This window comes from Aptenodytes patagonicus, chromosome 1 (assembly GCF_965638725.1).
Source record: "Aptenodytes patagonicus chromosome 1, bAptPat1.pri.cur, whole genome shotgun sequence".
NCBI lineage: Eukaryota > Metazoa > Chordata > Aves > Sphenisciformes > Spheniscidae > Aptenodytes > Aptenodytes patagonicus.
The window spans coordinates 125,435,606-125,449,055 of record NC_134949.1 but is presented as its reverse complement, the minus strand read 5'-3'; the positions used below and the strand labels follow the sequence as shown (position 1 = coordinate 125,449,055).

Below are 13,450 nucleotides of genomic sequence, written 5' to 3'. Positions count from 1 at the left end.
GTACTTCACAAACGAGTAGGCAGGGGAATTTATTAATTTCCTCAGGATAGTTCTATTTTGCTTAGTCAGTAATTAGGAGCAATTTGACTACAAAAAAGTCATCTTAAGAATGGTGAAATGACCTTTTTCAACTGCATTACAAAGCAAGTACTTCTGAAAAAGGCTTGCTAATAATGACTCATACTTAAAATAAAAGGCACAGTTATTCAACCTCCTCGGTTGTTTATATGTCGAAACTTCTATACCAAACCCCTCATCAACCCACTATAAGAATATCTTTGTACGTGCTGTGTTCACCCATTACAGAAGAAGAATCAGTTCATCAAGAGAAGCTGTCAGCATGATCATAGAAGTTCACAATGCTCACCACATCATGAAAAGAAACGTGGATTTGAGGCCTTACTCTGTACAGAAGACAGCTGGGGATGCATAGACTCACTGCAAAAAAAATCCATATAATCTATGCATTTCCCATACCACAGGATAAGGCTAATAAAAGGGATGTCACTGTATGGTGGACTATGTCACCATAGGTGGCAGTGTACCTATATCCAGTAACCTCAGCTCCCTGCCATGCAATTAGTGCTTCAAGTTTAGTTTGTCTTGAGGCTCCTCTACCTTACAGTTGACACACTTGGCTGGTCCCAACAGAGAAATTGTCTGGTATTGTCTCCCTCGTCTGCATTAAACACTGCTAAGCCACAGGGAGATACTTCCTCTTACTTGCTCTTATTGTGTTACGGTTTGGAAAAGAAAAACTTTTTGCATAGGATTCTGTTTGATTATGAGGCAGATCTGTAGTGAGTCTCACTTGCTTTGTTCCACGCTGGCGGCACAGATCAGATAAAATCACCCTTTTCCTGATAAACCTCCTAATGCTGTGAATGTGTTAAATTATGGAATTTACTGTCATAGGATAAAGGCCACTGTCACTGAGGCCAAAGATTAGCAGCATTACAAAAAATGCTGACAATGTTAGCGAAAATATTTAGGGTTATCAAAGGTCTAACTGTTCTTGAGAGATTTGCTCAACAGCCATGCTTGGATTAAAGTAACCTTGAATTACCTTAAATAAAAGGCAATAAAAAGCAACCAAATGCACTATCCAAAGAATCCCACATATGTTGCTGCGGGACGAATTTTACCTTCCTCTAAGACGTGAAAGAGACCATATCAGGAAGAGGTAAGCAGGCCCAATGGCTCTTTGATCTAAGTAGACTTTGGGATAAAGCCCATGATACACAGCTTCTCTTGATGACCTGATCCTTGCTCTGTAATGGGTGAATACACCACGTACAAAGACATTCTTATAGTAGATTGATGATAGGTATACAGTATAGAACTTCCTACATACAAATGTTACCATCTGCAATTAGGTGCCAGCCTCAGTGCAGCCCTGGGGATGTTACCACCATACTACAATAGCTCCGCAACATCTGATCACAGCTCATATGGAGAACTTTCTATTTGCATCTGAAGTGCTAGTACCGAATTTATTCTGGGTTGTGTGTGGAAACAGGGAGTAAAATCCAGGGGTTTTTTCCAAGTCAGTGGTAAAACTGGTATTGAACATTATGGAGAAAAATTTCACCTGACGGTTTGGCTTTGAGTAAATGAGATTTAACAAATTATGTTCATATGGCAGGCATGGCCTAATCAAAGATATTTAACATCTAAATTGATTAGATGTTTACCTGGACAAGGAGCAAAGGCCGGTTTTCTTAGCAGTGAATCCATAGTAGGAGTCAGTGGCAGGTGTACTGCTTCGTTTGTCTTGCTCAGTCCTAAGCTGGACTTTGTGGTTCATTAGACTTGTACCAGTCCTCTCACAGATGTGAATTTAATCCTACCTATCAGGTTGTGACTATTGGGTCTTAATTCTATCACCTTCGCACATCTCATAGTATTTCATTTGCAAATACAAGACTTTTCAAAATAAAACAAAGCAAAACAAAACAAAGAGCACAGTTCTGAGAAAACAGTATAGGCAAAGTACAACAAACATTCACTTACCTATAGTAGAGTTGACAAAAATAACAGTTACAGTTGCATTCTGAGGGTTAGGGAGTGCTTCTATGTCAGCTAAACAAGTCAAAACCTCAGTGTCTGTCGGAGTCAAAGTTAGGATGCTCAGGGCATTGTGGAGGTCATTAGATCCTTGACTTTGCTGGGTAACATACTTCGACTTATCAATGAAAGAGTCGTTTGTCATCCAGGCAATGTCTGGAGCTGGAGCCCATCCTAAGGCTTCACAAACAATTTCAACTGTGCTGTTCTCTTTTACTGCTAAGGTGCTATTTTTGATGAATAAAGATCCATTAACTGTAGGAGGGAAAAGATGTTTTGTTCCTTCAGAATATTTGGCTGCATTGCTTTCCTGCTCATAGTTTTAAATCTTATCTTGCTGCCCAAAATTAGCTATGCCTTGAGACATGAATTTAAAAACAATCATTATTAACACAGATATACCGTATGCATAATATAAACTACAGATATTGCAACTTCGCAGACACGTTGTCCAGTATGTCTAAAGCACAAGTCTCGGCTTTCAGTACCTTCACAATAACAAGCAGGAAATTATACTTTTTAGCCTTCCTGATATATTCCCAGCTGAAGGACAACATAATGAAATAACAGTGTTTCTCTCTAAATTTTAAATATGCTTGGGTTTTATCAGGAAAGGTTTACAGGTAGATGATGAGATGTTCTCATTACATGGAGCATCTCTTTGAAAATGGATAGTGTCTGGTAGATCTTGCTTTAGTGGCTGCACTCTGTCACTACTGATGCTTCAGAGAGGAGGAAGAGGTCTCATACACAGGGGCTTGATACACAGGAACTTTTTGTTCCTTGGAAATGGTAGCTTGCAGCAACAATCATATGAAGACTACCGCTTTGTGTCTCATTACTTCTACACGCCGTTAAATCAAACTCAAATAAGCTGGATACAGACTGATTCCTGAGTCAGAAATCAGGAAGGAGATCTGCCCTAAAGACAGCAGAAGGTTCATGCACAAAGATCCATACTGTTTCTAGCCAAAAGATCATTTTTGACTGACTGCTGGTGGGCCTGATATAACCTTCAGGCACTTTAATGCAATCCAATAAAGAATAAGAGATGTAACAGGAAAAAACAAGGGCAGTTCAAAACCTTGTTAATGGCACTCTGAATGTGACTCTGAAACCTGCTTTGACAGTAAAATTAAGACAAGGAGGACAGGAGGCAAAGGATGGTAAATGAGAGCATGTACTCCTTCACAGGGATAATTTGGGCAAGGCATCAGAGGATTCCTTTAAGTGCCGTATAATAAAATAGCTTTCTATTGATGGCTATACGCACCTTGAACAGAAAGAAATGCAAAGCTGCTCTCACTAAGTTGCTGGATGCTGCATTCAATTTTTCCAGAGTCACTCAGCTGTGTGTTGTGGATGATCAGCTCCGAGGTAAACCCATTGCTACTGGTATAATTTTGAGAGGTGAAGCGGTCTGATGTTTCAACAGCTCCTTGAGAATTGATGACAGTGAGGACAGGATTTCCATTGGACAGCCAAATGAGAATTACCCATCCCACCGACACAGTGCAATTAAAGTGGGCTTCTGAACCAGCAAGGACTGTTGCATTAGTAGGGCCATTTATAATAGAGTAACAAAAGCCAAGACCTGGAAGGAAGAAAAAACCACAGTCTGTAAATACATATACAACACCACCACCAAAGGCCTTTGACTTAATTTTTACTGCCAGCAATTTAAGGCTAAAAAGCCAGGCACCTCGGTTCAAACAGTGTTATTCACTAGGAACACTGGGGTATTAAGCACTTAGTCATGTATCAGGAAAGACTGTTGATTCAGCTGAGCTGGCACTTCACCTCTGACAGTCGCCAGCACCTGATACTTTCAGGAAAAGATTATTGTCTCATTTTCTGTAATGCCTGTCAGTAAGTAGTCAAAAGATATGTATGGTGAATTGAAATTGCAACTGAGTAATGTTAATCCCACAGCAGTAAACAGTGGTCAAATGCTACATTGTTATAATGGATCCCCAAGCCAATCATTACAGACCCAAGAAGTACAGGTTTATATAGATTAAAAGATCTTAAGCAGTTCAGAGATGGAGATGTACAATCTAATCTTTCAGCTCCAGCTTAGATTAAATGGTTTTCTTTAAAGATGCATTTGATTTTTGGTCTCTCCTCCTCCCACTCCAAAATCAACTAACTTTCTCTTTTCAGTGATTCACTAAAAAGCTCGCTTATCATTTTGCTGAAAGAAAAAAGTTCCACTTTTAAATCGGAAAATACATGAGTTCTCTAGACTTTAAATAAATAAAGGAGTATGTAACTGGTCCCTTTTCCATACCTGAGATTGCCACTGATTTTTTGCAGCCTCAGCATATATCCTTCCATGCTCTTTCCCCTATTCATCTGCCTCTTCCCTTATTTCTCATGCATGCATCACATACATCCTTCCCCACCTTCTCAGGCTTTCTGTTAGCCAGAGCTGCTGTAATTCATGAGTTTTTCTCTTTAAAAGGTAGTATGAATTTTGGCTACTATTCTTCAGAACTGAAAGCTCATTTCTAATGAAGGCATTCTGTTTTCCTTTCCTCCTCAACAGACCCAGGGCCTCCCGTTGCCCTCAGAGGAACGAATGTGCAGCTGTTGCCCAGGCAGATGGTGGATCCACTGCGCGTGGGAAGGCAGAAGCACTCGCTTCTACCAAGCAGAAAGTGAAGGAAGGATGAAGGCAGAGACCTTTTTTTCAGAGCAGCAGCTGTGACTTCAGTCCCTGAAATAGCTAGAGGAAATGGGTGCTATTTTGAAGGTGGGCAAATTTTAAAGTATTTCTCAGAGACGGACATCACTACCCTAGTCTTCATGAGGGACAAAACTTCAAACTGTAAGAACAACCCAGATTATTTGGTTGATGTCTTAGGGAACAGGACTTGAGAGAGCAGTGTTGTATGAAATCAGGAACCTACTTCTCTGGGTCTTTGTTCTTTGTGAATCCCTTTGGATTTTGGCTCAGTTCTCCAGAGTAGGCTATGTCCATGTGCAGTAGAGCAAAGGCACAGGTACTATTGATGCTTTTCAGGAGGAGTAGCTGACCAAATGGCCATAGAGTAATTCAGGTTGGAAGTGACCTCAGGAGGTCTCCAGTCCAGCCCATCTGATAAAGCAGGATCAGTTCTGAGGTTGGACCTGGTTGCTCGTGGCTTTATCCAGTCAGGGCTTGAAAACCTCCAAGGATGGAGACTGTACAGCTTCTCTGGGCAACCTGCTCCACTGCCTGACTGTCCTCATGGGGAAAAAGCTTTTCCTTTTCTCCACTCTGAACCTCTTTTGTTTCAACATATGCCTGTTGTCTCTCGTCCTCTTGCCATTCACCACTGTGAAGAGCCTGGCTCCATTTTCTTGACAGCCTCCTTGCAGGTACTGGCAGGCTGCCATTAGAGACCCCGCTGCCGTCTCTTCTTCAGGCTGAAGAAGCCCTGCTCCGTCAGCTGCTCCTCACAGGACAAGTGCTCCAGCCCATTACCATCTTGTGGCCCTCTACTGAACTTGCTCCAGTTTATGAATGCCTTTCCTGTACTGGGGAGCCCAAAATGGTACGCTCTCATAAGCCAGTCACTTAACTAAGTCAGTGCCACCCACAGCCTTGCTGGTTGCAGGTGGAGTGGAGGGGGAGGGAGAGGACTGCCATTGCAGGCTCTGCTGTCACCAAGGTTCATCTCAGGGGACTGCCCGTGCTCTGTACACATCCCACCAGGCACAGCTCTTTCTCATCCCACACAGCTGCTATCGTCTCTTCACCTGCCTCTAAGCTCGGGTCTGCTCCCTTTTGGCCTAGTGCTTACCTGCACCTCACTGTGACAGAGTTGCTCTTTGATGGGGGCATTGAAAGGTTTCAGTGGCAAGGGACCCCAGGAAATCTCTAGTCCAACTCTCTGCTCCAAGCAGAGCTAACTTCACAGTTATGCCATTTGCACAGGGCCTTGTCAAGTCAAATTTTGAATATCTCCAAGGATGGAGATTTCACAAGCTCTCTGCAGACCAAGCAGTCCTGCCAGTGAGATCTACCTCACCAGTGTTTTTCACCACCTACTGGGAAACGTTCATGCTGAGGAAGCACCAGGACTGCCAGTGCTACCCCTAACGATTCAGGCTATAGTCTGCGTAATTACAGCAATTAGATACTACACTCCATAGCAGTCTAATTAAGACCCTGTGTCTGCAAATTTGGCCTGAGCATAAGTGTTCAATTATTTTCCAGGAGAAAGAAAGTCTGAAATGGCCATTGCTGCCTCGCTAAGAGTATTCAGGACAATGAAGTGATTTTTAAAGGTTTCATTCAACCCAGGTTTTGTACATTTTAGGTAGTTTATTCATTTATAGATTAATTACAATTTATTGAAAAATTCATTTTTCATTCAGTCAACAGCTGACGTGAGTACGGGAGAAAATGCTGTATTGTTTCACACAAAAGAGATGCTTGGTAGTTTTATAAATGGAAACAGAGCCCAATCTCAGTTACGACGTTGCAACCAGAGCCTTTGTGAACGGACCCAGGGCATAGGGTCTGTAACCTCATTGCTCCAATGTCAACATCATTCTCCAATTTGCAGATCACATTTAATCCTAGGCAGTGTATATCTAACCAGGTTTGTGCCAAGAATTGTTCTTTAATATAAATAGCTCCTCTCTTTCCTCCCACCCGCCACATGTATTTACAGACAAGAGCCTTTTCATTCTTTGTTTTGCAGGATTATGCAAACCTAGCTCTCCCTGGTTCTTTGTATGATTGACTCTGAGTTCTCTCATGTTTACAAAAACCTTTACAAAAATTTTCCACCTTCCTGGGTTATGTTACCTCTGCCATGCACCTCATTCTCCAAAGTATATCTGCGTGTGAGCAATAAAACATTAAATGAAAAGCAAACTTCACTTCTACTGATAGTTAATAAAGCCAGATAAGATACAGTAAAGCATATTTCTGTTCAACTTAAATGGCTCATTTTTTCCAGTAGCATTTATTCAAAGCTCTCTTCAGACTTGTAAAGGTGAACTGAAATGCTTGAAAACATGAAACAGCTTGAAGACGAACTCGGCAATCAAATCTATGTGCATACCTTAATACGTTGCTTTTTTTCCTCTCTTTTCTATTTGTCAGTTCTGAGTGTTAGAGATTGGCCACATATCTGTGGATGGCATCATTTACAGAGCTATGGGTTTTCTAATGAACGTGCACTGATGAAGTGCATTCTAGTGAGACCATTTGTCACATAATATGGCCCTCTTCCCTGATATTCAACATCTAGTTGTCATGATTTCTATTCATAACTTGTATTACCAAGGTTGAGACACTGTCCTAAGCTCAAACATGTCTTTGAATTATCTATTTTTTCTTGACTCATATTGTAGCCAGCCTTTACAATACTACTCCCTGTACATCTATGGTGTCTATAACATGTTCCTGTGCTGAGTTTTTTGATTTTTACACTTTGAATTCTTCCTGACTGGTTGAAGTGGTCATAAACAGCTACCATGATGATAGACACAGCCATGAACAAAATTCCTTAGAGTTAACACCAAAATCATTTAGTTGCTCATGAAACAGGAGCTGCAGTACTTATCCATACTGCTCTTCTTAATGCAAACTGATCTCTGTGCATTTGTAATTTATTTCTATGCCTGTGCAAACATTTTACTTTCTTAAGGAGCTGTGGTTTGCCACGGCTCTGAATAAATGATGTGACTTTCAGTACACTGCTAGCTGTTAATTAATAATTTGCTATGAGATCATGTCTGTGAGTTCCATTATAGTCTTGAAATTTATCCCTAAACGTGAATAATCAGTGATCATCAGCTCTAAAATACATGGCTGATATTGCTTTTGTTTTCTTCAGACAGTCAGGACAGTATAGGCAGGTAGGTATGAGTTATTCCTTCATTTATCTAATATAATATTTTTTTATCAGTCCATAGGTATGGTAGGATCTACATCTTCTTCCACCAACCACATCTGCTGAAGCAATAGATGGTCTTTCACTGACTTCTGTGAGCTAGGGAACAGGTCCATAAGCCCTGTATGGGGATCCTATGGGCAGCAGGAGGACTGAGGGGTGGGACATAGCACAGCCTTGCCTCCATTTAGATCTAAGTAAAGCCCCAGCACAACCAAAAAAGGAGCTTCATGAGCCTCTCCACCTGCTGCCAAAACATTTTTGGTGGTTTTAACTTTACCTCTTTATCTTTTTGCTTTTATTTTTTATCCTGCAATAGAACATGGAGTCCTGAACCAACAGTCCGTTCCATTGTCCAATCCACGTACAAACACTGATAAAGTAACTCGTGTAAGGTCAAAGAGGACATTCATGACAGAAATGGGATCTAAACCCAGTTACCAGTGCTTTAAGCCAGTGCTGTAAGTCCTTTTGCTGGGCCTTGCTTCTTGCACTAAAGAGAAAATTTTAGTGCTAGTTTCATTTACATACTGCTTAAAAATACCTTGCAGATGGTTGCTTTTAGACAAATTAAGGTCTCAGGCTAGACTGTCATTGCACTTTACAGGAATTACGTGTTCTGCTTTTCACAGCTGGTTTAACATCTGCTTCCCCACACACAATCAATGAGGAATCCCACCCAGGCAAATATCATCTTTGCAATAGGGAAATGTTAGGCTGTCTTCATGATATTGCCTTACCCCTTGATTTTTGAAGAACAAAGCTGAGTTAGGACACCTTCTTTGAGGCACATGACTAAATGTTTATAAAGCAGTCACCAGTGGTGAAAGTTTGCTTAAACTGGTAAGTATGGTATTTCAGTTGCTCAGTCCTTCCCAACAGCACGCAGCATATACCAACCCCTTTATGAGCTGCTTATTCCCTCCTCTGTCACACAAATTCACTGTCACATCACTGGGGGCTTTGAAGAAACAAAAATGCATCTCGTTCCCTGGATGAAACCTGCACTGAGGGAACTTCATTTGTCAAAGAACCGCCCTTGCCATTTGTCACTGATGTTTTTTCTTCCTCACTTGAACTAACTTTAAAGGACCACTTTTTCACAGAATCATAGAATCATAGAATAGTTTGGGTTGGAAGGGATCTCTAAAGGTCATTTAGCCCAACCCCCCTGCCGTGGGCAGGGACATCTTCAACTAGATCAGGTTGCTCAGAGCCCCGTCCAGCCTGACCTGGAATGTTTCCAGGGATGGGGCATCCACCACCTCTCTGGGCAACCTATGCCAGTGTTTCACCACCCTCAGTGTAAAAAATTTCTTCCTTATATCTAGTCTAAATCTACCCCCCTTTAATTTAAAGCCATTCCCCCTTGTCCTGTCACAACAGGCCCTGCTAAGAAGTTTGCCGCCATCTTTTTCATAAGCCCCCTTTAAGTACTGATAGGCTGCAATAAGGTCTCCCCGAAGCCTTCTCTTCTCTAGGCTGAACAACCCCAACTCTCTCAGCCTTGGGGTTGTTCAGCATGTTTTTCATGCTGAAGGTTTCAGCAACAAGGGCATAGAGACATGGCTACCTTCTTTTCCTTCCCTCCTCTCCTCTGCTGACTCTGTCTTTCCTCTTTTATAAGTGACCAATTTGGATGCAGTGCAGTGAAGGACAGGATGGACTTATCCTTTTGCCATAATGATTCCTTTTCTTTCAGCCTCATTATCATATTTCAAAATAATCTCCCCCTCTATACCCGTATCGCCCTTCCATAAACCCTGCCTTTTATCTTTCAGTTTTTGTGTCCAGTCTCTGTCTTCCTCCCTTCCTTCTCTGCTATTTCTGTTTGGATTTCCACATTTTTTTCCTTCCAGTCTGTTTTAAATTTGTTTTTCTTTTCATTCTTTCTTTAGTCTCCTGCTCAGCCCACCTTGCCTTCCGCCTTTCCTGCCTCATTGCTGGCCCACTGCTCTAGCAACAGCTCTGCAATAAATTGTTCTGGATTTGGTAAGATTTTTTTTCAGCACATCTCCAGTTTATTTCAAAAACCAACAACCCGGAAGCTGAGCTTTTTGAAAACCAAAATTTCCACCCACCTGCATACAAACCTCTCCACAGGAACAGAAGTGTGTCTTCCCATCTTTTCTCTTACTCACTGTTTGACAGCTGTCCCTTGCAGCCTCTCCTGGCTCTGCTGCTGGACTACTCCTCCTCTCCTCCTGCACTGTCTCTTGCCTCTAGTGGTAAGGGTCCCCAGGCTGGGAGCACCGCAGCAGCACCACCACCAATATCCTGGCAGCAGGCTGGGACCCTGCACTGCACGTCAGCTCTGTGGTCTGCAATACTATTGCTGCCAAAGAGCATGCGGTGCCCCTCCACGGGGATGCTCAAACTGGCTGTGCCATGCAGCCATCTCGGCAGCCTAGCCACACCACTCAGCCTTGTGACTCCTGGTATCCTGAGAGCAGCAATACTTCCTTCAAGAGCAACACTTGACTCTCCACAACACACTTTTTGTCTCTGCTTTGGGGTGTGCTCCCATGGCTGCCCCGCACAGTGTGGGCAATGCCTGCTACCCCAGTACGGCTTGCAGGTGAGGCAATAAAACGCCCATTGCAGGGGTGCTTGACTAAAATCATTAGTGAAGGGTAATATAAACCCTCTCAAACACATAGTACTCTGCTCTGGAAGCTTAGGAAGAGAGTGCAAGAAACAGAACAAATAAAAATTGAAACTTCCGTGTTATAACTTCTCAGTGTCCAAAAATAAGAGATCTAGGGACTTCCAGAGCCAATGATTGCATTGCATCTACCCTCCATGATATTTATTTCTAACTTCTTTCAGCCTGTTCGTAATTTGGTATCCCCCATATCCAGTGACCATGAGCTTTACTATTTAATTACATACTGTGAGGAAAAGTACATTCTTTGGTTTGCCTTAAACCTTCTTTCTGATAGTTTTACTGGTTGCCACTACTTCTTTTTGTTATGGAAATTGTGAAAAAACATTTCACCATTCACCTCCATATAATTAATTATTTTAATAAATCTTTACTATTTCTTCTTTTTCACAAGCAGAAAAACATCCCAGTCTAATGAAGGCCTCCTCATACCTTTGATCACCTCTGTCACACTTTATACCTTTCTCAGACGTAATATGTCCTTTTTGAAATGGAAGGGCTAACAAAACATCCAGTATTCAAGATATAAGTTTTCTGCGGATTTATATAATGCCATGTTTCATTGTATTTCCCTTGCTGAAGACACTAAGTGGTGAAATTTTCTCTCTTTTTCAGCAATTTACTCTCTTTCCAAGATATCTATTCTTTTCCCCCACCAGACATCTTCAGTTAAGTGATGCTTTGCATTGAATGTTTTCTGCTCCTTTATTACTTACTCACTTGGCATCGTGACATTTTCTGGCAAATCTTCCTAGTCTCTTTTTGGATTTGGCTGCCCTAACTAATTCTGCACCACCTGCAAAGTCTGCCACCTCACAGTTCACTCCTCTTCACTAGGTTGTTTAAGAGCTTGTTGAATACCACACATCCCTGTGCAACTCCACTGGGAACACCACTCTGCTCAGAAAACTCACCGTTTATTCCTGCATTGTGTTTCCTTTCACCAGTTATTAAGCCATGACAATACCTTCCCTCTCATTCCACTGCAGCTCTCTCCTTTCAGAGCCTGTTAAAACCCCAGCTAGACTATAATAAAAAAAAAATAAATCAGCCTTGTGTCCATTACCCAACCAGTCACTTTATATTCACATTTTCTTTAAAGCTCTGCCATCACCTTTTATCTGAATTCACTTTGAAACTCAGGCATGTGAAATGTGAATTGGAGGCAAACTAGCAAAATGATAATTTGCACATATTTCTGGAAGCAAAATCAGCTGCTGATATTGAGTTCTCTACAGATGCCCCCTCAAAAGCATTCCCAAATAGACAGGAGGAAGAAGAGCGCGAGGAGAGGAAGAAACAAGTGGGAGATCCCTGCTCACTGGAAGTGAGAGAGGACAGCCTCCCCACCTCCTCGCCACCCCATCCACTGCTCACTCATGCATACTGAAGCCCACTCTAAGCCATCAGATCATTCAGGCTTGAAATGCAAACTTAACCATTTCAAACATTTTAAATAATCCCCCTTTGGGACTGACTGTTCAATCTGATATCACCAGTAACTGTCATTTACACAGCTTTAAAATTAGTTCACACATTTTGTCCACGGTGGCTCATTTCACGGGTTATGAATGTGTCCTACCTGGTAGCGAGGCAGTTAAGATGAGAGGAATTAAAATGAGTTGCTGGAACCTCTCCATTGGAGCATTCTCTCCTGGTCCCTAAGGCAGAAAGCCACCAGCGGTCACTGCATACTTGAGAAGAAGCTGAAGGACAGAACTTATCGAGAAACTCGGTAATGAGCTGCTGCTTTGCGTCCTGTGATAAAATGTGACTTTATGTGACCTGTATTACCAACAAGGGGAGAAGATTAAATGAGGGAGGGTTTGGAAGGAGACCAGTATCTTTTCTCAAAACAACTGTTTCAAAACAAGTAGAGGAGCTTTCTTCAGCAGAGAAACCTGCCCCTATGGACCTTGCATCTCTCACGCCCTTAGTCCCTCCTGGCTATTACAACACTACTGCTTCAGGATTGACTGTGTCAGGGGAGCTCCATCTGCATCAGCAAAGTTAATCATGAGCAGCTGGGAAAACTAATTATCTAAGCTGCCCGCAATTGCATGTGTATTGTGGGTGCACCATCCGTGCCGCCGCCGGCGTCATGGCAGACTAATGAACCCTGTGCTCCATCACTTACTGTCATGCAGGGCAACTGCGCAGGGCGCCAGCTGCTCTCTTGGGGTCGGAGGGGAGCAGACCTCTGTACGGAGGGGTTGTTACCCCCACCTCGGGAAACCAATGCCTCCTGTGCCAGGCAGCCTTCGGGAGAGGAAGCGGGAATATATCCCAATGCGCCGCTACACACAGAAAGTTTGTTTTGATGTCTTTCTGTGTGCTTTACTCCAAAACTAGGATTCCTATTCATACTTTTCCAGGCAGAGCCTGGTACCATCATTGCTGCAGCGGTCCCGTCAGGCCCTCGCCGCACAGGGGCCACCGCAGCTGGGAGGAACAGCTCCTGCCACCCTGGCCTCTCCATCCCACCTGCCTTGGGGCAAGGATGAGAAACACAAAATCTCCCAGCTCCTCAGGCTGAGTGCCCAGAAAGGCTGCTAGTGCAAAGAGTGTCCCCAGAATTATTTCTCTGAACCCGAGAGTGCCTCTTACACCCCAAAATAAAACACCACCAGCTCTCCACCATGGTCAGAGATAAGATACAGAGCTTGGGTGGGAGCCATCACCTTACTTCTGCATTTTCTGCTTTTCCAGCATTTGTGATTCACTTGTGTGATATTCTTCTCCTCCCCCTCAAACTATGTGGGAGAGAGTTTGACTGCACTGCTTGGTTTACAAACGTCTCAGCTAGGAAATTGAAGCTTGCCTT

The 13,450-nt window shown here is 42.7% G+C and overlaps 1 protein-coding gene across 2 annotated transcripts in view; it reads right to left on the bottom strand.

Annotated features, from left to right (window-relative positions):
• IGSF5 (immunoglobulin superfamily member 5) overlaps positions 1-12,404 on the bottom strand; it is a 32,605-nt gene extending 20,201 nt beyond the window's left edge. For both annotated transcript variants that reach the window (XM_076328872.1, XM_076328873.1), the window contains exons 1-3: positions 12,209-12,404; positions 3,341-3,661; positions 2,014-2,322 (exon numbers count right to left, since the gene is read on the bottom strand). In XM_076328872.1, coding sequence (XP_076184987.1) covers positions 2,014-2,322; positions 3,341-3,661; positions 12,209-12,266 — 688 coding nt within the window. In that variant the 5' untranslated portion in view covers positions 12,267-12,404. The remainder of the gene's footprint in view (positions 1-2,013; positions 2,323-3,340; positions 3,662-12,208) is intronic.
• Positions 12,405-13,450: the final 1,046 nt, after the last annotated feature.